Source organism: Phaenicophaeus curvirostris, chromosome Z (assembly GCF_032191515.1).
Source record: "Phaenicophaeus curvirostris isolate KB17595 chromosome Z, BPBGC_Pcur_1.0, whole genome shotgun sequence".
Classification (NCBI taxonomy): Eukaryota; Metazoa; Chordata; class Aves; order Cuculiformes; family Cuculidae; genus Phaenicophaeus; species Phaenicophaeus curvirostris.
Genome location: NC_091431.1, coordinates 24,303,897 through 24,329,027, shown reverse-complemented (window position 1 = coordinate 24,329,027; position 25,131 = coordinate 24,303,897). Strand labels below are relative to the sequence as shown.

The window sequence follows — 25,131 nt, the reverse complement described above, 5'->3', positions numbered from 1 at the left end:
TCAATACTGTAGTCAGGGATGAGGTAAAAAACATGCCAGGGGATAGAAGGACTAGAAAAGCGTAAGTTTAATACTGACTTTTCATTTAATATGAAAAAGTAACTAGAAAAAGAGATTATATATATATACACACACAAATATGCAAAGATGAAACTAATATTTCTGTAGAGATTCCAAGGGTTTAAAATAAAGGAGGAAATGAAGCCATAACACATAGCAGTACAAAAATTCCAAGAATATACTTAATCACAATTCTAATTCCATAACTTGTAAAGAAGCATTATTTATTTTCAACGCTCATACTGTTAGCTTGTTCTTCAGTGTATGAAAAAAAAATTCTGGACCTTTTAGACAAAAGCATGTTTGCATACTCATAAGGTCTAACATTCTGATAATCTCAAGGTTAAAAATGACATCTTGCAATGCTAATGTGAGCTGGAAAATGAGGAATTTCTTTTCCAGAAGTTTTGTCAGATAGGATGAAAGATATGATGTCAGATTTGATGATATGGGAAAAGTATGGTACAGCTTAAGCAACCATAGCTTACAATTTTTACTAACCAAATAAGCAGCCAGTGTTGCAGTTTCATAAATTAAAGCATTTGATTTAATTACCCTGTGACAAAATTTAAATCCATTAGTATAACACTAATTCAAACTATTATCATCTTCAGGATTTACTGTAGCTGAAATTAACTAAAATTTTACAACTTTTAACTGTTAGTTTTTTCATCCTATTTTATGACTGATTACATAATTGGATGATGAAACAACAGGTCTGAATCTGCTTGAATGAACCCACAGAAAGTGCATTAGCAGCGAAACAAATAGAACAAATCTCCGGATAAAAAGGTATGCTTACTCTTGCATGTGTTTTATATTTATGTGTTACACCTCAAAAATGGCCTTTTTCACTGCCTTTGAAAGAGACGCAGATTGTACAGTACGTAATTCACCTGCCTGATGTGGCATATTAGGGGGTTACATCCTTTTCTTTAAAAGACTTTGAAGACTGATCTCACAAGGTTTTTCACAACAGCAGAAGAACAAATCATTAAAATCTAAATGAGAACCTTTCCTAAAGCTAATGTTACAAAGAACAAGCAATGTTCACGAATTATACTGTGATATGAGAGTTACCAGGCAAGAAAAAAAATTTACCCAAATGAAGCGGCTGACATATCTATTAATCACAGATCCTCTGCAACAATTGGCGAAATTAAAAATCAGTAGTCAAAAGGGCATAAATCAGTAGTCAGTCAAAAAAGTGAAGCAACCTGTATTTAGGACCTGTTTGCAATTTTGTGTAGTTGCTCAGAGATCAATACAGCAAAATGATTAATGAGATTCTCAAAAAAAAATGTCCAATATATTCAGAGTAAAGGTTCCAAGGTCACAACAGTGTTTCTGAAAATGCCATCTCTAAAATACTTGGGTTTGCGATCTTGTTTTTCTTTTTGTTACTGCTACACAGCCACTTAATACATCAACGTGTACATACTATTATCATGAGATATTATTTCTATTTTTTGTGTGTGTAATTCCTAAAGAACACTGCAAAAAAAAATTCCAAACTTAAATAAAATTGGAATCTTATTTATTTAACCTCAAACTGGTGCACTTATTAAGATCCACTATTACGTACGTATCTGAAATATGATTTTGTTTCACAGCAGCTTCTGTATCTACAAATGTGGAAACTACCCACAATTTTACATTAAAAAGTCTACTTCTCACGGAACAGTCTGCAAAGACTTAACAGTTCATGGTAACTCTTTCCTTCTTTCTGACCCTGACTGTCGATATTAACCCACTGCCAAGAAACTATCACACAACACAACTGCAAATAAAAGGGAATACGTTTCAAATATAAAATCACATTTAATCATTTGTGCAGTTGTTTGGTCTATAGATAACAGTTTCAGAATAAATAGATATATCTTGCTAATAAATGCTCCAAGGAAAATAAAAATTTATCCAAGTCATGCCCTGAGCTACCTAGACTCCTTAATAGTGCAAACAATGTTGCAATGATGACTGGTTTCACCTTGACTTTTGCAATAGAAACACAGCAATTCCCCATATAGCTCCTAAATGCTGACACAGCACAACATTATGCTTGCTACAGCAGTTCTTGTAGCTTTGCCAAGTTCCTCTCCATCCACCAGATATTGAGCTGAATTGTGTCAATTGCCTCTTTTACACAACGCAGCTGAGAGCTCTCCTCTGATTTTGATTCAAAAAATGACTTCACCTGCCAAGCAAGAGAAAAGAAAGAAAAAGAAAATTTTAAATAAAGTTAACCCTGGCCACACAAATAGGTTCAGAAGCAAAGCCTAAACATATGTTGCAGGAAATTAATTCCTGTGAATCACTTGTACCTATGCAGTAAGCAAACCTCTCAAAGGAGTTCCCAAAATGCAGGGAAAGCATTTTTCATGGGAACTGCAGCAAAAACTCATTTGGTTTCAATAAATCATTTCACCAGTAAGCACATATTCACTTATCATACTCATCACAGAGCAATCACAGAGCACTCAAAGTTCTCAAAAAGGAGTATTGTTCCATGTCAAAGAACTGATTGTTGTAAACAGCCCTCTTTGGTGCTTTGGAATGACCCCCATACCTACTCTTCATTACAATTCTCAATGCTAACACCTAAAATACTACAGATCAAACCATAAACAACTACCTCTACCAAATTATCTGATTGGAACCATTGGACTAAACCATAAATCATTCTTGACACATCAGCTTCAAGGCCTTGTTAAGTAACAACCCTGTGCAGCGCTACAGACTAGGAGAAGTCTGTCTAGAAAGCTGCCTGGAGGAGAGGGACCTGGGGGTGTTGGTCGACAGCGACTGAACATGAGCCAAGAGTGTGCCCAGGTGGCCAAGAAGGCCAATGGCATCTTAGCTTGTATCAGAAACGGTGTGACCAGCAGGTCCAGGGAGGTTATTCTCCCTCTGTACTTGGCACTGGTGAGACCGCTCCTCGAATACTGTGTTCAGTTCTGGGCCCCTCACCACAAGAAGGATGTTGAGGCTCTGGAGCGAGTCCAGAGAAGAGCAACAAAGCCGGTAAGGGGGCTGGAGAACAGGCCTTATGAGGAATGGCTGAGAGAGCTGGGGTTGTTTAGCCTGGAGAAGAGGAGGCTGAGGGGTGACCTCATTGCTCTCTACAACTACCTGAAAGGAGGTTGTAGAGAGGAGGGTGCTGGCCTCCTTCTCCCAAGTGACAGGGGACAGGACAAGAGGGAATAGCCTCAAGCTCCGCCAGGGGAGATTTAGGCTGGACATTAGGAAAAAATTCTTCACAGAAAGGGTCACTGGGCACTGGCAGAGGCTGCCCAGGGAGGTGGTTGAGTCACCTTCCCTGGAGGTGTTTAAGGCACAGGTGGACGAGGTGCTAAGGGGCATGGTTTAGTGATTGATAGGAATGGTTAGACCCGATGATCCGGTGGGTCTCTTCCAACCTGGTTATTCTATGATTCTATGATTCTGAGACAGAGCTTTCTAATACCTATTAACTAGACTGTAACAACATCACAATAGTTCCTTGGTGTTGCTGACAATAAAAATAACATAAATCAATTTTTACAGCACTCCATCACATTCCAGAGATGCAGAAAGCATAGCTTGTTTACAAAATCTATCTCAAAATTCTGCCTAGATCAAATTGCTGCTTTGGGAGACAGTGCATTCCAGTGAACATGAAAACAAAACAGTATGAACAGATAATTGGGCTGAAATCTATACACAACTCTGCTACAGTCTCAGCATGCAAATTTCAACATGATTATGTATGGATTTCCCATGTGTGAAATGGGAAAATATATCCTTGCAGAAGGGCCTCAAGGACAGAACTAATACATGTTTTCCTCAATTAAATGAAAACAGTATTGGTGTTAGAAACTGATTTCTGGTAGATTAAGCCACCAACCTCAAGCAGATGTGACTTTGTTGCAAACTGAGAAGTTGACCAACTAATGATATTCTGGATAGCATATGAGCCTAGGTGAAACCTGAAATACAAGCAAAGAAGTTACTTTTAACTCGGAGCCACTTTAAGACGCAGGTTCTGTTCACATTCTTATTTCTAGTCTTTTGCTTTAATTATTGGAAATCACTTAAACCACTTAAATTCAAGTTAATATACCTCATTTTTCAAAACATACACGGTCTTAGAAATTCAACCCTCTACTTCCTTAATCCCTCTAAAATTGAACTTCAGAGCAAAAGGCATGGAAAATTTTCAGACTTCTGTCACAGCTCTAATAACTGAAGACATCACACACTGAATACCAAGACCTGTAGTTTTGGTAGGTATTACAAAACTTTACAAGAATTGAACTTGCAATCAAAGTTCATTTCAGCAAAGTAGTTTTGTAGTGTTGGTTATTAAGAGCTCACTAGAGCAGAAATATTCATCCATATTTTTCACCTAGGATTTAGAAATATAGTTTTCCACATACTGTTAGCTTTTTAAAGACAACAACCAAATCCTTACTTTCGTATAAGCTTTTCCCAGTTCTCTTTGACAAAGTCCCAAGCCAACAAGTGTCCAGGCAAACTCTGGCTAACAGTTGCTATGATATGTGAAAACTCCTGTGCCCTGATGACTTCTCCTTCAAGGCTATTGTGCATCAACCTAAAAGACAAAGAACATGAAAAGGAATAGGAAAAAAGGTCTATTCGTATCTTCACGTGATTCTCCTGATACTACGGAGTTGAATGCAAAAGATCATATAATACCAATATATAATAACACCAAGCAAATTCTGGCATCTGGAACACACTGATGCTCCATTTTATAACCTTCATACTTATTTAGTTTTAGTTTCCAGCTGTCAAGAGTAACCTTAGCTCTAAACCAAGTGCTTGGATTTTCATTGTTGCTGGAAAAGATGAGGTAAGTTCTAACAAGTTGTAAAAGAAAACAGTACACTGTAAAGTTAAGAGAGGAAAGCTGTAACAAGAATCGCCTATCAGGAAAGCCTCAGTGTCCTCCACACAGTACTGACATCTGGTCTACAGAGAGGTATTGGAATACAACAAAGTCAAAATTTCACCCAAAGGGAAAAAAAAAGAAATTAAAACAAAAAAAAACCCAACTAGTTACAAAGATATAACAAACTCTTAAGACTCGCTACAACAAGCTACAGTTATGTTGCCACAAAATCTTCAGGGTTTTTTTTACAAATAGTGCAAAGCCTTTAAATTCAATTGTTTTCTCTTTATGTGTATCTAGAACTTGATCTTTTGAGCTAATGTTATGTAAATTCTTTTAGAGTGAAAAAAATCAGGTTCTCCAAGTTCATGAAAACCTGTAGAAAACACATTGATAGGTTTTCTTTAGCAATCAGAAATATTTTTTCAACAATACTAAAAATAATACATTTTTTCAAAACAGATTTTAATGCTTTTAGTTAACATAGCACACAACCTTTTTGACCCTTCATACCATATTAGCTTTCTGACATCTTCTGTACTGGCCAAGGCTTCAATCATTTTGCTTTTCTCTGCTTCAGAAACTGAAGAGGAGTACATCATTAGGAGGAATTCCCAGCCATCACTAGTTTTGGCTCCAGCTGTAAATATGGCTCTCATAACATCACTAGGCAGACTACAGGGAAAAATAAAATCAACAACAAAACAGAACAACAACAAAAATATACAAACAAAAAAAGGGGGCACAAAAATGCTCATCTGAGAAAAGAAGGAAAAAAGTCACAAAATGAAAAGATTAGCTTGACAGAGATGCCTCTCCTTTGAATAATTTAATTCTGTAGCAATTGTACTTTTGCTGGACTCAATTCATGCCAGTCTAGTACTTTAAATCACTGTGAAAAAGCAAATCATATTAGTCACATGAAAGCACAGTAAATTGTACAAAAATCTGAGTAATCATCTGTGGCTCAAAATGCATGTGAATCCCGAGCAGAATGCACTCTGCAAGATAAAAAGGGATGCTTTCACATTGCTATTAACTAATCCTCCTTGAGCGCAGAAGCTAATAAATTTTCTAAGCTAAATTTTCTAACAGCTTAGAAAATGCAGATGGAGAAAATTGGTGGCTGGCTTTGCAAAACAGCAGTTACTCCTCAAAGCAGAATAATGCTATTTGTCAATCTTCAGTTGTTGCTGGTGGTGTGGTATTTTCCAGTTTGGTTGTTTTGTTTGTTATTTATTTCCTTCCTCTCTCCCATCCCCTCCCCCTCACCCGATAACACGAAAACAGGTAGATAAAAAGTCCAGCCTTTGTGATACCTCACTGTTCCATTAGACTCCATCCATTTCTCAAATTTCTCATTGGCAGTTGTTCTGCAGTTTCTTATATCATGGGTGCAGGCAAAAGTTAGCAGTGTTGATCGGAGCTCTCGTTCAGACAGGGTCCCATCATCTGTCCAGCTCTGTTTATCAATTTTATCTCCAAGCAAGCACTCTATTCTGTGCTAAAGGAGGAAAAATGATAAGCAATATCCAATTCTTCCCACAAGGATTTTCTACATAAAAAATCAGTTTAAGAAACGAAAAAAGTTAAGTTTGAGCACTGTGGAAGTTAAACATAGTAGTTTTTAATCTACGTGTTCCAATTTACATACACCATATGCTATCTGTATGAACAAATACAAGATACTACATAGATCTGAAAGACGGGCCAGGACTACATCTTAAGCCACACGTGGAAACTGAGGATGACTCTTCAAGCTACAGTTCAGACTTGTATGCATTCAGCCTACTTTCTCAACTAACTACAACACCTGTGTGTTTTATTGCTTTTAATTCCACCAAATTACAGTTACTAGACCTCAGTTTAGCACAAATGGACAAATTTTTTTCTATAGGTGGAACACCCTTCATGTTTGTGGTTTTGTAGCCTGCTAAAAACTGACTAGCTGACACATCTCTCTCTGGAGAGGCTCTGGAGCAAGTTCAGAAAAGAGCAATGAAGCTGGTGAAGGCGCTGGAGAACAAGTCTTCTGAGGAGCAGCTGAGAGAGCTGGGATTGTTTAGCCTGGAGAAGAGGAGGCTGAGGGGATACATAAGCAGTCTCTACAACTACCTGAAAGGAGGTTGTAGAGAGGAGGGAGCTGGCCTCTTCTCCCAGGTGACAGGGGACAGGACAACAGGGAATGGCCTCAAGCTCCACCAGGGGAGGTTCAGGCTGGACATTAGGAAAAATTTTTTACAGAAAGGGTCATTGGGCACTGGCAGAGGCTGCCCAGGGAGGTGGTTGAGTCACCTTCCCTGGAGGTGTTTGTTTAAAGGACAGGTAGATGAGGTGCTAAGGGGCATGGTTTAGTGTCTGTTAGGAATAGCTGGACTCGATGATCCAGTGGGTCTTTTCCAACCTAGCGATTCTACGATTCTATGACTCTCAGCTGAAATAGCTGACCTTAAGTATAACCTCATAGACATTGCATTGCAAACCATGGCTTGGGGTGTTTATCACAACAGATCTGCAAAATCTTTGAATAAATACTAATTAAGGAAAATTATTATAGTAGTGGGTTTTTGTTTCTTATAAGTTTCCCATAGCACTCATTAATTACCCTCACCTAGTATAAAGAAAAATAACTGCTATTTTACCTAACCATTTTATAATTTTCCTTCTAGACTAAATAACTCTGCTGATAGCCTGCAATGTTAACAGCAACAATAACCTTAATCCTGTAAATTAATATAGAGAGGATGTTTCATAATAAGAAGAGAAATGTAAGACATTTCCTCAGCAAACATTGAGGCTACAATGTTGATTTCATTGTTAAATGCGTAGTGCTGTATCGTGTTAATCTATCGCATAGCTGGTATGGGACAATGATAGCCATTCATATTTTCCTGGTTTTACAGAAAATAATTCCCTTTTTTCCACTCTTTTTATAGAAAGCAACTAGATCTATGATTTCCAGCCACTCTAATTTTGGAAATAAATTTTCTGCACTTGAAATATGTCATGGAGTCTTTAATTACGTATCTGTACTACACTGAGTTTTACAGTCACTATAACAAATCCCCACACACCACTATGTTCCCACTGCATTACACTCCTTACAAAACATTGGCTGAAGGTGATCCAAACAGTTTAGCATTTCAATAAGAGAACATTACTACTTAATAAAAGCAGGCAAGACTGGCAACTATTCAGAACCTCCACCAACTTTGTGAAATTACTGAATAGTTCAACAGTCGAGACTTAAAAAGACAGTGCAACTATAAAGAACATTGCAGCTAATTATTGTAAACTATAATTTCCAAAAAACTAAGGCATACCATGACTCTTGCTGCCAGTTGTTGTTCACCGTTTTTCTCTAAAAGGCTGTATATAAGACTCAGCTGAAACAAAGCTTGAGTGACTGGTGCAGTGCTGCTCTCTTTGTTAAGGTAATCAATTAGCTCAAAGGCCTTTTCCAGAGACTCTTTTCCTAGGCTATAGGTCAATAAACACAAATATTAAAATGTCTTTCAGTACAAAAACACTACTTGAAGCAAGATTAGAATTGGTAGTCACAGTTTTATTAACAGAAGGGTAGGTGAATAGAGGGAGTAAAATGAGAAGCACTTCAGATGCAGAGATTTTTACATTATGACATCGCAAGATAGCAACAATGGCCACTAACATGCTTTCCAGTAATAAAAATGAAAATATGTTAAGGAAGTGTGACAATGACGTCTGAAGATATTTATCATAAATGAGGATACTCAAATATAGGAAGAAGCTGTCATAGAGGTCATCCGGAATGCTCAGCCTTGCCTGCTCTGACAGCAGTGGTGAAAGAAAAGAGGAAGCCCATAACAATTTGAGAAGCAAATAGCTTACTTCTCTAGAGTGGAGCCCATACTGACAGTATTGAGTACAGGAAAACAGTTAGCTAGGCAGATTAAGAGACACTAAAGAAAACAACTTCTTCCCGAAATGGAAATTATCATGTGGCTCTTTGTGATGCAAATAAATGATGCCGCTATAAATGACAGGGAGATAATATCTAACACCAACATGAAAGCATCAGTGAAATAATTTGAAGATAATATTAGTGAATGGTGAACAGTTTCAATAGGATAATGAAAACTGAACTAAAACTTCTCTGAACCAGTCTTTTCTACAATCTAACCTAAGACTGATTTTCTTTGACCTGGAAAAATCTTTAAGCACTTATCAACTACATTTGCCAATAGAAAAGTCTCACCTTGCAAGGCTGAAGATATTGTTGATCAGATTAGCTCTGTCCTTAGAACTCAAAACAGTGTGGTTTTTTTTCAACAGATCAATCAGCGTTTTCCAGTCCTCAGCATAGTGTACTATGTAATAGCCATTCATGTCCACATTGAATTTTATCCATTCCACTTCTTCCGCAAGTTCAATGACAGCTAATGGACAGACAATTAGTTAGCAGAAGTGAACATTTAGCAACTGTTTGTTCAAATCCATATCTATGAAGTAGACTGTTTCCAGAAAGTTAATAAGTCCTTTTCTACTCTACTATGAGGAAGGAATAATAGCCTGTAGAAAGGTTGTATGAGAAGGCTCTGAAATTCCTGGTTGTACTTTTTCCTCCTTCTTCCTAGAACTCATTGAAGTAACACCATCATGACCTCCATCAAGTTGTATCTATGCAGATAATTGTTCAGTGCAGTGTTTTTCTCCTTCTGTACAGTCCTCGTTTCAAAAAGACACAGATGTGTCTTCTTCTGTAATCATCTTTCTTTGTAGTTTTTCACTATTTAAAAATGCAAGGTCAGACAGACAAATGGCTCCCCACTACTATCCCAATTAGTGGAGATTTGGCCGTTGTGAAGTTCATAACAACATTAAAATTAGTCCTTGGAAAGTAATAGAATATGCATGAGATTTCTGGGAAATGTAATACATATGCATATAGGTGGGAAATACATTCTGTAAACAGCTCTCTTCTTGTTACACTTGAATAGTGCAATTATTCCTCCACGCATCCAGTGCTACAATAAAGGATGCTTGCTTTCTAAAACTCCAAAATGAGTCTTAGAGGATTTATTTACTGGCATTTTGCTAACAAGACCAGCTTCAATAAAATGCTCAAACCTATTACTGCCAGTGGAGAGAGATAGCCAAAGTGATTTTCAAGCAATACTATATACAAGTGTATAGTAACTATTCATAGTAAAGAAAAAAAAGATCTGAATAAAAAAAACCCAGGGATGAGCAATTTAGGATTCAAACTAGCCACTGCAGCTAAAGTGGAGTGTTTACATGAAAAGATCTAAGTGTTTCATGTTTTACCACAGCATTCACAAAAACTTAACCTGTTCCAGATACAATAATATTGAAGAAAATAATATTTCAGTGGAAATTATTTCCTCATACTTTAGTATAATGTCAGAGAGATTCTGTGCATGCACTACGATGAAAAGAGTATAACCTTCTACAAATTCCAAACTTTTGCTTCTGCCTCAGTTTCTGCCATTATCTTGTAAATATAACGCTTTAGGGAATGAACTCTCCAATGATGATATTACCAGTAGTACTTGGCTCCAGATCTCACATTTTGTATTAGGTACGCCATTACCTTCACATCTTACTCAAGTCTGTGCTCACAAAGATCAGTAAACTATAACACTTAAGTAACTTATTAGCAACATTTTGAGTCACGTACCTGACTTTTGGTCCAGTAAATATGCATTAATACAGTGGGTAAAGTTGCAGCTACTAGTTATGTAGGTGAGAGGAATCTGCCAAACATAACTGTGAAGAAAAGCAAATTTTTGATAGATTATACACTTATTATTTGTTTTGAAAGGTTTTTTGGGGCGCGTATTTTAATTTAAGCATTTTAATATTTTAGTACGATTAGCACCACTGCATGCTGGGTAAAACAATAAAATAAATATCTCACTTACATAATCGGAACATAATAAAACAATAAATACATAGCACATAAAGCAATTACTTTTTATATTCCCATCATGCTGAGACATGCAAGAATTTAATAGAATCACAGAATCATAGACTGGTTTGGGTTGTAAGGGACCTTTAAAGGTCATCTTGTCCAAACCCCCTGCAATAAGCAGGAACATCTTGAACTAGATGAGGTTGCTCAGAGCCCTGTCCAACCTGCTTTTCAATGTTTCCAGGAATGGGGAAACCCCTCTCTACCTGCTTAAGCAACCTGGAACAGTGCTTCACCATTCTCATCATAAAAAATTTCTTACACCTAGTCTGAATCCACCCTCTTTTAGTTTAAATCCACTACCCATTGCCCTGTTGCTACAGGCTCTACTAAAACGTCTGTCCCCACCTTTAAGTATTGAGAGGCTGCAACAAGGTCTCCCTGGAGCCTTCTCTAGCCTCTCTCAGCCTCTCCTCGTAGAAGAGGTGCTCTGTCACCCTGGAGCCCTCCATCTGGAACCACTCTGACAGGCTCATGTCTTTCCTGTGCTGGGGACTCTAGAAATGGATCTAGGGCTCCACATGGAGTCTCATCAGAGCAGATAGGGAAAATCACCTTGCTCAACCTGCTGGCAGTGCATCTTTTGATGCAGCCCAGAATACAGTTGGCTTTCTAGGCTGCAAGCACACATTGCCAGCTGATGTCCAGCTTTTCATCCACCAATACCCACAAAATCCTTCTTGGCTGGGCTGGTCTCTGTCCCTTCATCCCCCACCCAGTATTGATACTGAGGATTGCTTCAACCCAGGTGCAGGAACTTGCATTCGGTCTTGTCACACCTCATGTCAATCATATCACTCAGCTTGGTGTCATCTGCAAATTTACTGAGGGTGCATTCAACCCCTCTGTACGTCATTGATGAAGACAAACAGTAATAGTCCCAGTTTGGTCCTCAGAGGGACACTGCATTTGCTAGTACTTCTTCAGTTCCAGCATCATTTTGGGCAAGCTACTCAGCATGTGGACTGAAAATCTGTATCAAAATTCAGCCAGTATTATTTTCACCTTACTCTGATGTTCTATTCTTCCTAAAATTTTACAAGGTTTACTTTTTAAAAAACAATTTATGTTGAATTAATTACAAGGCTCAAATTCCAAATTCTGGTAACAGAAACCATAATTGTGTGCTACAAAGACTGCCTCAAGTGAACTGGAAGCTAAGGTTGCTCATAATGATGATAAGGACTCTACTATTTAGAGAAAACACAACTTCAGGTGAGATGAAACAAGTTGCACATATGCATTCCAGTTTTGACAGGGTCCCTTTCTGTGTATGACTTGGAGAACTCTTCTTCAGAAGTTTCTCATGCACTTCCCAAACTGACATTAACTAGAAAGAGAAAAACAATTACACCTAACAATCCTTCCCTTACCTTTCAACCACACATCACTTTCCTTCCTCCACATAACAATAATAAAACAAATCCCTGTAACTTCCAACATTTCAAGAGACAAATTCCTTTCACAGGCCTGATGCTACAAGATGATGCAAAGGACTCACCTCTTGTTAAGCTTCAAACTACTGAATAACAACACTAAAATCTCAGAAGAATTCAAACCTACATACTTGGAGTTTTTTTACAAAATACAGTAAGGTTCATACTGTAAGACATATCTGCAATAATTTCATTCTACAGTTATCAACGGCCACATCTTTGCTTCTTCAGCATTTGCATATGTACTATGTACTTGCTTTTAGTTTTCAGTACAATGGATACTGTCTTTCTCATATATTCAGCCATGCATTAATGATATCTTAAAATTTTTAAAACCAAGAAAGCTTTGATTCTAGCTTCTCTGCTTTCCTCTATAACAAAGCCCAAAATGTACACTGTCAGGAAAGAACAGAGGCTCTGAAGACAGACATACGTATCTAACTTCCACAGACTTCTGCAACTCGCCTTTCTACAGCTTCTCCTTAAGCACACAAAACTTTCTGAAACTAAAAGAAAACCTGAACTATGAGATCTGCCTTCAGGTATTAAAAACCATGAAGAATTCGTTCTACTATTTACTACAAGTCATTATCTCAACCCTAGAAGCTTCAAGAAAGGACGCAAATAATAAACTCAGCTTAGAACAGACACTACAGATTTTTACCAGTTCCTTGGGTGAAATCAGACATGGATCTTCAGGCAGATATTAGATGAATGAATTACTGTACCAAGTTCTGTATTAATACCTGCCTTCAAAGAAAATACTAGAACTCCTGAATACAAGTGAGTACCAGACAAAGGTATCTGCAGGTAGATTTAAATGGATAAAAAGTATTAAGAAGGTAGTAACCTTGCATCTGATGTCCAATTTTCTGGTTCCATGCGATACAAAAATTTCTCTTGTTGTACGGAAATATGTTTTCCCTTTCGGGCAACAGTTACTAAAGGAAATCCTTTATGCACAATCCAAGTTTTCATCAACTTTTTTACATCAAGTGTCCCATTGGTAATCTGTAAAAAACAATCATAACATAACAAGAAAATCGCAAACGAAGAACATATTTAAACCTTCTTCCTTAACTTACAAAGTAGTAGCATGGTTCTGCATCTGTAAACAATAACTTTGATTCCGAGTTTGTAAATTTCATAAGCAATGATTTAGGGGAGTGACTGGTTTTTATTTATTAAGTTGAGGGAATCCTAGGCAAGCAGTGGAAAGACAAATTGGAAACAACAGAGGTTGAACTGGTATGTCATGAAAATGGAGAAGAGAATGTTACAGTAAAGAAAGTGATGGTAAGGTCCCAAGCTATCCCCCTACCCTTTCTCTTTCCTTACTGGCATTCTGATATTATGTGGGCGTTTCAGGTTAAAGATCTTCTTTTAATTCTGAAATGAATATTAGAAATTGAATTATAAGTTTGTACAACAAAACCAACACATCCTTTATATTAAGCAGTCTCTCTTTTTTTTTGTTCCCCCCTCCATTTCCCCTCCCACTTACCAGCCTTTGCATAGCTTAACCTCCAAACTCTTCTAATCTTTCAGGAAGAACTGTTTGTACTACAACATCCCCACTGAGGGATAAGTACTTTATAATGTCTACATATCACTGACTCTTTATTAGCAGAGATGATCATCCAACCTGAAAAAGACAATATGTCCCCTAACTTATGAAAAATATGTTTTAGATTCAGCCATCAGGAACACAAGGAAATTACATCATTAGTCAAGTTACACATAACTTTTACCAGCCCATATTGTGCCTTCCTCCCATTTACCCCATCACCAACCTAGCACCCACTGTTGTCTGTTCAAGTCAACAATAACATGCACTGTTCACTCATGGGAAAATACTACATTATTTGAGAATGACCATATACTTCAATTCCAGGGAAGCAATTCTGTCAGAAATCTATAAAATTTTACAGAATTTGAAATCTACAATTTTTTTTTTTTTTTTTTACTTTTTACATACTCCAAAACGGCTAAATCCTCTCCCTCCTTCCTGTTACCAGAAGCTATCACTGCTACTGCAATGCTACATGATGCAATCCCTTCATAAATTGCCCAAGATGTGCTGAATGCATGGTCTCACTTTCTTTTGCTACTATGTTTTCCTTTCCTTCTGCTACACTTTGAAACCAACAAGATATCTGTAAAATCAATGCCAGCCAGACATAAAACACCAAACAAAAAAAAAAAAACAAAGCCAAGATGAGAGGAATATTAAGAGATCAGAAGACTAATAAAGTGTAATACTTGCAACTTGCCAACTTCCCTGTTTCACTTCTCAGTCTTTCTGTGCTAAGACTGTGACCCATCTAAAGACTGGCAGAAAGATTTCTGCCTAACCTGCACAGAGACATAAGTAAATGTCAAATTTGCTCCATTGAAGTAATTCTATACCAACATACAACATTCCCCAATTACCTGAAATTAAACCAATTTATTAGAAATTACAGGTTCATAGTTTCCTCATGGCAAAAACTGTATTGACATTAATTTTTTTTTTGACATCTTTAAACAGCAGCTCCTAACTCCAATGAAAGCAACACGCAAAAACTTCATCACCCTCCTTCCCTCTAGGAAAGGTATAAAAAAACCCTTTTGCTTCCTTTTTCGTTTACAGATTTTTCATTTAATTCACGTGCAGTTTTCTCATCTTCACACCAACTATGGTTGTCAATTTCCACAGAGAAGGTTAAAGACTTCAGAAATTATTGTGCATTTTGCTGTGTGAACAGTAAATATTTCCAATCAAAGAAAAGCCCATTTTTACAGTTGCAATTTTCAAACACATTTAGCCTATGCATAATTAGTGGGAGCAAAAGGAAAAACAGCCAGTCAATTTGCTGAATATCACAGACCTGTTTTTACTATTACCACACATATGGGAAACGACTCAAAAGAACACAAAGACCTCAATACATGATAATACTAATGATTTAACTGTCATAAGTAAGACTCGGTGAAACAGTTCACATACAAAATGGAGAAAAATCAAGACAGAAATATGGCCTCTTGTATTATGACGACAGAGCTTTGAAAGAAACCTTTAGCAGATCTGGGCTCTGGCTGGAGTGCAAGCGCCCTAATAATGGTATCAGTCAACTCAAAGATCAGACAGGTACACACTATTTTGTGTGAGCTACTCAGATTCATCTAGTTCATATAATTCTAATTATTCAGACTTCAAAGACTTTCCATCAAGTTCATAGAATGGATGAACTTTTGACACCAAGGTCAGAGAAAGTAACCAGAAATGCAGCTGTTTTAAGACTGTTGACCAACACAGCTTGGCTGAAAACCTAAAGACAGAAGACCATAAGAAAGCAAAATGAATAAGGAACTCAAGATACAAGAAGAAAAATATTAAGACAAAAAGAATACTAAACCAAAAGAAAACTGACATGTGGACAGTACATTTCAGTAAATTCCAACAGGCAATAAGTGAAAATGGGTGGAAAGAAAATAGTATAGAAAATATGGTAACTTCTCAGGAAAGCAAAATAATAAAATCCCAAATGTAAACTAACTCATTGCAATCCAGTCCAGCTAAATCATGAGCCTTTAGAAAAAGAGAAAATGAAAGTATAAAAATTGCAGGCTATCTGAAAATATAAAAAATTAACAGCATTAACACTTACACGCAAAAAAACCCAAAAACCCAAACCCAATAAAACCCAAGACTTGGGCACAAAAAGAGGTGCAGCCAGAAATGGACACAGAGGGAAAGGCAAATATTGTAAGCAGCATCAGAAAATATCTAAAGAACCGGTTGCTGTGTTTTTCCACAAAAAGGGTAACTTCTGGCAGATAATGCTATTAAATACCTGGTGTCAGAAAGATTTTGGCATTGTTAAATTAGTATTAAATAGGAAGAATTTTTTTCTCATTAAAATAGGAAACACAGATTGAGTTCTGAGATTAGATGTTACTAAATTGGTTGGATGTGGTTCACTTAACAATACTAATACAGGGAGGTGACGCAATCCCAGACCTGCTAAGAATCGACACTTTAAATATGACTGAGGTTCCAAAAGACTGGAGAAAGAAGCCTGCTGAATTTGTAGAAAGCTGCTCCACAGACAAACAAAAAAAGTTATTTTCAGAGTCAGTGAGACAGACTAAAGAAGGAATCTAAACTTTTGAAAATTCCTCTTTTCCCATGGTCTAGTAATAGTTAAAACCTGCACACAGTAACAGTAAAGCCCTCACATTAATTAAATGAGAGATATCTTTGTGGTCTCCCTAGCCACTCTACATGGATATTACCATCTCACTATGGTGTATTCTCTATTTGTGTATGACTGAAGATGTTGGTCAGGAGGCTCCATTTTGCTGAGTCTGAGGAGAGAAAAGCCCGTTTTGCACTATAAATTCATTGTAATCAACCGGGAGACTTCTCTGTCTTGAGAGAGTCACCGTCTAATATCAGTAATAATCCATCACTAGCTGGCAAACTAGTGGCTATGAATGACTAAACACACAAATTTACAGCCCCACTTGAGCAGAAGTTCAAATATCATGAGGCAGATGCCAAGAACCAAAACTAAACATTAAGTTTAGTTCATGTTAATTGTTGAGAATTAGCAGCAGGGTTAGTAAGTTCTGTGGCTAGATCAAGGCAAAAAGGTGCTCTGTGTTGCTTTGTGGAATGAGGGACACCCAGGAGGGAGCTAGAGGTGGGTGGCTCCTGACTTCTGAAGCAGCAGCTGCCATGTGGTGGCTGACATGGGGGAGGCATTCCTGGAAGCAGCTGCAGGAGATTTAAACAGCCCCTAGGCAGCAACTGGAGTGCTGTGAGCACGAGTAGGCAAACAGGTGTGGGGCATGTCAGAAAATCACAGCATGACAGTTTGCCTGGGCAGTTCACACAAGGAGGGCACTGGAGCTTGGCCAGAAGGTCTAGGAAACCATGGTGTCCACTCAGCAGAAAATTAAGGCTTCTCCAAGTTCTGCATCAGCTGCATCAGCTGTGACTGATGCAGCCTCCCAGACAGAGCCCCAGTGGGTGCACGCTGCCACCCAGATGCTGGGCTGCAAGGTGTACCCCCTTTTGCACTGGTATTGGACACCGGTGGGGAATTCACCTGTGGGAGTGGTGCTCAGGTGCAGGAACTCCTCCGCTTGGTGACAGAACTCAGGGAGGAGGTGAGCAGGCTGAGGACCATCAGGGAGTGTTAGAAGGAGATTGACCACTACACTCCCTGTCTCAGACCCATCAGGCAGGCATGCCTAGTGCAACAGAGGACTCCCCATCCTCTCTCCATTCAGCTGGGAAGAGAAATTCAGAAGATGGAGGGGAATGGCAGCAGGTTCCTGTCCAGCACAACAGGCATGTCTCCTCTGTGCCAATCTCAGCCTCCCAGGTTCCCCTGCACAACAGATATGAAGCTCTGCAAGTGGAACCAAACCCCAGCAAGGACAACGCTTCTCACAGCCTAGAAATGTTCCCCAGGTTAAGATACCCTAAGCCGTCCATCAAAACAGCCTCTGTTAAGAAGAAAATATGAGTCACTGTCATAGAGAACTCCCTTCTGAAGGGAACAGAAGGCCCCATCTGTAGACTGGACCAACTACATAGGAAGTTTACTTCTGCCTACCTGGGGCTGTGGTTAGAGATCTAGAAATAAAACTTCCAACCTTGGTCAGGCCCACAGATTATTATCCTCTATTGACTTTCCAAGAAGGCAGCAACAAAATCCCAACAAGAAACCTGAGGACAATTAAAAGGGGCTTCAGGGCCTTGGGATTTATGGTGAAGGGATTGAGTGCACAGGTAGTGTTCTACTCTGTCATTCCTACTACAGGGAATGACGAGGGAAGGAGTAGAAAGACCTAGGAAATAATTAACTGGCTCCAAATCTGGTACGAGGAACATAACTCTGGGTTCCTTGATCATGGGCTGGCCTTTGCAGCACCAGGCTTGCTGTCCAAGGATGTGGTACACACAGCAGGGGCAACAAATAGGAGGAACTAGAAGTAATTTTAAGGCAAGAAAACTAATATAATTGCCATCACAGAAACATGGTGGGATGACTTACATAACTAGAGTGCTGCTACGGTTGGCTATAAATTCTTCAAGCAGGACAGGCAAGGAAGCAGAGGTAGCTGGGTAGCCCTCTATGTTAGAGAGTGCTTTGACTGCCTTGAGCTCAATGATGGTGACTGATACGGTTGAGTGTCTATCAGTAAAAATCAGCAGAGCACCTAACAAAGCAGATATCATGGTGGGAGTCTGTTACAGCCCACCCTGCCAGGAAGAAAAGACTGATGAGATTTTCTACAGGCAACTGGGTAAAGTCTCATGATTGCTAGCCTGTGTCCCTGTGGGAGACTTCAACTTACCAGATGTCTGCTGGAAGTATCGCACAGCAGAAGGAAAATAGTCTAGGAGATTCCTGGCACGTGTGAAAGACAACTTCCTGACACAACTAGTGAGTGAGTCAACTATGGAAGGTGCCCTGCTGGACCTGCTGTTTGTGAACAGAGAAGGCCTTGTGGGAGATGCAATGTTTGGAGGACACACCGGGGCACAGTGAAGCCAAGAAGGCTGGATGCTCTTCAAGAAGGAAATCCTGGTGGCACAAGAGCCCATCAACCCCGTGTGGTGGAAAATGAGCCAGAGGGGAAGAAAACCAACTTGACTGAGCAGAGAGCCTTGCGTGAGTCTCAGAAAAAGAGGAAAGCCCATGAGCTTTGGAAGAAGGGGCAGGCATCTCAGAAGGACTACAACAATGAAGTGAGATCATGCAGAGAGGAAATCAGAAGGGCTAAAGCCCAGCTAGAGCTTAGATTGGCCAATTCTGTAAAAGACGATAAAAAAATATTTCTACAAATTCATTAACAACAAAAGGAGGGTGAAGGAGAATCGCCATCCTTTACTAGATGCAGGGGGAACAATAGTGACAAAGGATGAGGGTCAGGTACTTAATGCCTTCTTTGCCTCAGTCTTTAATAGTAAAGTAAGATGCTCCCCGAGTACTCGCCCTCCTGAGACAGAAGACAGGGATGGAGAGCAGAACAAAGCTCTGATGATCCAAGAGGAAATGTTTAGAGACCTGCTCAGCCAATTAGGCACTCATAAGTCTATGGGGCCAGATGGGATCCACCTGAGGGTATTAAAGCAGGTGGCAGACGTGCTTGCCACAACCCTTTCCATCATCCACCAGCAGTCCTGGCTGACTCAAGAAGTTCCACTTGACTGCAGATGGGCAAATCATAGAATCACCAGGTTGGAAGAGACCCACCTGATCATCGAGTCCAACCATTCCTATCAAACACTAAACCATGTTCTTCAGTGCCTCGTCCACCCGTCCCTTAAAGACCTCCATTTGCCTTTGGCTGAGTTGAGACAAAGGCTGAGGTTTAGCCACAGAAGAATCAGCTCGTGTCAGACTGCCAGCCTTAGAAACAAAGAACATGACGTTATCTAAGTGCCTGGTGAACACTGCAAACATCACCTTGCCCATCATGAAAAATATTCCTTCTAGTTATGAGAAAAATATACTGAGACACTTAAAGCCTGCTGGGAAGCAAGACCTTTACTAACATCAACTCCACAGACTCCCCAACAAACCCAAAATATGAGCAGTGAGTCTGCAACTCTTACAAGAAAGGTCAGAGGAAGAATCCAGGAAGCTACAGGTGCCAGGGAAGGTCATAGAGCAGGTCATCTTGAGTGCTACCACACAGCACATCGAACACAATGAGGTGATTAAGCCCAGTCAACGTGAGTTTATGAAAGGCAGGTCCTGCCAAACTAACCTGACCTCTTTCTATGACAAAGTGACCCACTTAATGGATGACGGAAAGGTTGTGGATATACTGGACTTCAGTAAAGCCTTTGACACCATTTGGCTGCCACTGGCCTGGACAGGTGCACCCTCTGCCTGGAGTTGAATCCAGCTGGAGCCTGGTCACAAGTGGTGTTCTCCAGGGCTCAGTGCTGGGTCCAGTTCTACTCAATATCTTTATTGAAGATATGGATTGAATGTACCCTTAGTGAGTTTGCAGGTGACACTAAGCTGGGAGGAAGTGTAGATCTGCTTGAGGGCAGGGAGGCTCTACAGCAGGATCTGAACAGGCTGCATCAACAGGCTGAGACCAACAGGATGAGGTTTAACAAGGCCAAGTATAGAGTTCTGCACCTGGGACAGAACTACCCTGTGCAGCGCTACAGGCCTGGGGGAAGAGTGGATGGAGAGCTGCCTGGAGGAGTAGGACATGGAGGTGTTGGTTGACAGCCGACTGAACATGAGCCAGTAGTGTGCCCAGGTAGCCAAGGCGGCCATGAGTATCTTGGCCTGAACCAGAAACAGTGTGGCCACCAGGACCAGAGAAGTGATTGCGCTCCTGTACTCATCACTGGTGAGACTGTACCTCGAATATTGTGTTCAGTTTTGGGCCCCTCACTACAAGAAAGTCACTGAGGTCCTGGAGCGTGTCCAGAGAAGGACAACAAAGCTGGTGAAGGGGCTGGAGAACAAGCCCTTTGAGGAGCTGCTGAGGCAACTGTGGTTGATTAGCCTAGAGAACAGGAGGTTGAGGGGAGAATTTATCTTTGTCTACAACTATTGGAAAGGAGGTTGTAGAGAGATGGCTGTTGGTCTCTTCTCCCAAGTGATAGGTGATAGGGTGAGAGGAAATGGCCTCAAGTTGTGCCGGGGAGGTTCAGTTTGGGCATTAGGAAAAGTTTCTTCACCAAAAGGGTTATCAGGCACTGGCACAGGCTGCCCAAGGAGGTGGTTGTGTCACCATCCCTGGAGGCACTTAAAAGACAGGCAGATGAAGTATTAGCGATATTATTTAGTAGTGGACAGGTACAGTTGGACTCGATCTCAAAGGTCTTTTCCAACCTAGTGATGCTATGATTTTAAGTTATAATAGTATTCTGCTCTGCTTAGCACTAAACTTCTGTGAGGGAACTTCACATGTATTTCAGAGACTTAGTGCATTACCGTATTTCTCTCATAAGCAAGGAAGTAAGTCAAAATTTACAACATCCAGAGAAGCGAAAAAGCAAGAATAGCATATTTAAGACAGATACCTCATTCATGCTATCCCACAAGTCATCACTGTTGGCAGATCCATAGTTGTGATTATGCAAGTATACCTCAATGCCAGCTTGGAAAACATCCTTAGTGAGATAGTGCTTCAGCATCATAAGAAGTGAAGCCCCCTTTAAGAAGAAACAAAAAGAAAAAGAACTGGTAAATGAAAGTTACAGAAGTTGTGGAAGCATATTTATACTGTAGTTCTTTCATAGTGCAAGAATACCTCAGATGCTGGCAGATTTTATCCCAAATGATATCATTTGAATGAGTTCCTTAACACTCAACTGCCTTGAAAAGAATAGTTTTTAATATTTCATAAAGTCCAAATATAATTACAAAAAAGCTAACACAGCTTGAATTTTTTTCCCAGTTGCTTTGGAAGAAATACTTCTTAATATTTCAAAGGCTCAAAATATAGTTAAAAGACATGCTAATACAGCTTGACATTTTTCACCAGTTAACATAATCTCAAAAATATTGCCTTGGTACTGATAAGTCTCAGCTGGCTGTCCTTAATCACTAGCAATACTGTTCTGTATGGTACAGAACTGCACTTGTGAGACAGTGTTTAACAGTCAGATGATCTGCAGTTATATCAAAAACCTAAAATTACAGGAAAAAGATGAGACATACTTAGTAGGCTGGAATTGACTGTAGAAGCACAAGTGAATTTTGACAGCATTTAAATACAGCCATTTTTTGCTAAAAAAGGCAGTAATTGAGTAGCTTTAGCATCAAAGTGGCCATGAATCCACTGACAGAAAGGTGTTGTCTTTTGGCTTTTTTAAACATAGCTGAAAGTAATTTTCCTTCCATAGAGATGTGTCTGTGTTAAGCCACTAATAAATTGCCTGAAGACTTCCATACTACAAAACCAAAAGCCGATGAGCAGACCTAGATCAAGGAATGTTTAAAGGTGCACTTTCCATTTTTTAGTACTACTACTGAGAAAGGATCAAGAAAAAATAAAAGGAAGATTTTAATGAAAGCATGTATATTTCTTACACATTCTAAACTCAAGTTTTTGAATTTAAGTAAGATCTTGCCTGAAACTGAAGACTGCCTGGTTAATCTGATTTTTCACGAAACTGCAGGACTAAGTCTTTCTGCAGTTTTTAATAATATGGTCATAATTTCATCTCTTGGAATCTTCCACACCTAACCTAGAACTCTACTACGTTGTTTCTTTACAGTCATATCCTTCCAAACATTCTGTTGTTGCAGGTGGATTTCTGACCCACTCTTAAGTGTCAGGTTTACTGACAGTCTGCAAAACAACCATGCTAAATGTAGAAATTGTACAATTCAATAACAAGCCCATCCTCCTTATCTGATTAGAGACCATGTTGCAAGCGTCTTCCCACTCAAATTGCTAAAACTACTAAATTGTTAGCTAAGATGTAGGAGTACTGGAATATGAAAACTGCAAGCATGAATGAAGAGCTATGCAATAAAAGCTCCTGAAACATAAAAAGCAGATCGGAAAAAACTGTTTCTGACAATTTGAGGGCAAAACATAATTTGGTTACCACCTAAACACAAAGATGCAGGTTGCCACATTTCTTCTCTTCAGAAGGTGCACATTCTTACTAGTAGCAATAAAATAATAAAGAAATTCTCCAAATGTAATGCTTTACTAAGTGACTGAAATTCCAGCCCAATCATTTATGGAATATTTCCATTAAAATTGCATAGAGTTTTGATCAGGCAAAGAGTGACAGAATTGTTATCTCTGATTTTAGTTGGCTACAGACACGATGATGCATGACACATAGCTTACAGAAGCTCACAAAAAAAGGGGTATTACTCGAGACAGAAACTCTGAAGCATGAAACAGTCATGCCTTTTGATATACAGCTTCAGGAGAGCAACCAAACCAATTTCACAATGAAGGGAAGGTGAAAATCACACATCTTGCTCCTCGTAGTTTGGAAAACAGAGACCAAAATAAACATAAGCACACCACTATTGTAGATCTACCTGGCATCTCTGACTACTCAAGGATGCCAGACAACACAGGATGACCAGCTGAGACTTACAAAAAGAAATCAGAGGATACAAACCAAGACAGCATTCCACTAAGCAGAGAAAGACGTACCGTTCAACTGTTTTCTAGTAAGCTCTAGCCGTTCCCATAGTTTCTTATTAGATGAAAGTACAAGAATACACAGATACTGATGAACAAAAATGGCTGTTAATCCAAAAGACATAAAAGGCTTTCCTCAAATACTACCAAAATCATGAGACATAGCATCTAAAACTTGAGACAATGTGAGTAAAAACGTGGCAAATACAGATATTTACTCTCTCCTGCATTTTCAAGTGAGGCATTGCAAAGCTTTAAAAAGCTAAACCTCGGACACAACCCTCACTAGACTTCAGATATGATCAAGTTGCAGGCAATCAGCATATGCAGATGCAAGTCCCCAGCTCAGGAAGTCTCTAAAATACCATTTTTTAAAAAATGAGAGACTACAAAGAAGAGCAACTGCTTCAGTAAATGCCTTGTTTTGCTCTTTTTTTAAGAACTTGTTACAGTCTGCTATCAGAAAAAGAATATATGTCTAACAGGGTATTTTGTTTTGCATACTGGGTTCCCTCTTGCATCTTCAGGACTATTGCACTTTGGGCTAAAGCATGCACCAAGCAAAAGGATGTTAAGTAAGGACATAAATACACATACATAATCTTTTTCTAATTAAAACCTATTTAGATGCTCAATAACACTAATGAAAGATCCTACGTTGTATGTGCTAGGTATAAATTAGCCCCTAAAAATGCCTCCTTACACGATTCCACAGTCATGTATTTAAAACTTAATGCCACTTTCCAAATATTTCCGAATATTTTTAAAGTTACCTTGATGTAAGAAAGTGCATCAAACATTTCTTCAATCTGCTCTGAAGACTGAACAGCAGAGGAGACCGCATGTGAAGAATTCAAGGAATCCTTCATCATAGCCTTGAAAATTAAATTAAGGAAATCTTCATCCTAGAAGAGAAACATTTTTAAGTGTTTTAGAATCTAAAACATATATACAGTAAGCAAACCAGTAAGAGTTGTCTCTACTTTGGTCTTCCATTGGTCTAACATACCACTGCTTGCCCTCCTACCACTGGAGACGTTTGAAGAATTGTCAGTATAGCATCTGTAAAATCTGCTCTTCCATTGCCACATTTTAGCAGCACAATCTCACTCTTGAGTTCATATCATGATCCAGATCCTTAAGTTCCTGTCTCAGGTAAATGCATCATTGGCACTAGAGGATATAAACGTACTTACTAAATAAACATATGCCATTTCACTGGAAGAAGGGACTACAAACACATGACTTCTTTAGTATGCTTCAATATTAAAGGATGAAATCTAAGGAAATTATTCACTACAGTGATGTTTTTTGTGAATGTAACCTAGTAATCCTAGAACCAAAGTCTCTTGCAGAATAAAGAAATCTGAACGTAATACATTGTTAATAGAATGGGACAGCCTCAAATACTGAAAAGACGACTGTACTGGTATTTGTTCATTTAATTTCATTGAGACTTGAACAAACAACCATTCTCTATACAGTTTCTTCTATATGCCAGTGTTACACGAAAAAGAAAAAAAAAGACCTGTATACCATATGATAAAGATACCCTTGATATCCTATAAAGTTTATAATTTTAAAGCTATTCTTCTTGAATGCGTAAGTTTATAGCCTGAATT

At 38.9% G+C, this 25,131-nt stretch overlaps 1 protein-coding gene across 2 annotated transcripts in view; it reads right to left on the bottom strand.

Moving 5' to 3' along the window:
• Positions 1–871: 871 nt before the first annotated feature.
• The window catches only part of LNPEP (leucyl and cystinyl aminopeptidase), a 61,465-nt gene continuing 37,205 nt past the window's right edge, over positions 872–25,131 (bottom strand). For both annotated transcript variants that reach the window (XM_069879973.1, XM_069879974.1), the window contains exons 8-18: positions 24,283–24,414; positions 21,417–21,548; positions 13,212–13,372; positions 10,632–10,720; positions 9,189–9,369; positions 8,275–8,431; positions 6,271–6,455; positions 5,465–5,626; positions 4,511–4,651; positions 3,944–4,025; positions 872–2,254 (exon numbers count right to left, since the gene is read on the bottom strand). In XM_069879973.1, the coding sequence (XP_069736074.1) occupies positions 2,123–2,254; positions 3,944–4,025; positions 4,511–4,651; positions 5,465–5,626; positions 6,271–6,455; positions 8,275–8,431; positions 9,189–9,369; positions 10,632–10,720; positions 13,212–13,372; positions 21,417–21,548; positions 24,283–24,414 (1,554 nt within the window). In that variant the 3' untranslated portion in view covers positions 872–2,122. The remainder of the gene's footprint in view (positions 2,255–3,943; positions 4,026–4,510; positions 4,652–5,464; positions 5,627–6,270; positions 6,456–8,274; positions 8,432–9,188; positions 9,370–10,631; positions 10,721–13,211; positions 13,373–21,416; positions 21,549–24,282; positions 24,415–25,131) is intronic.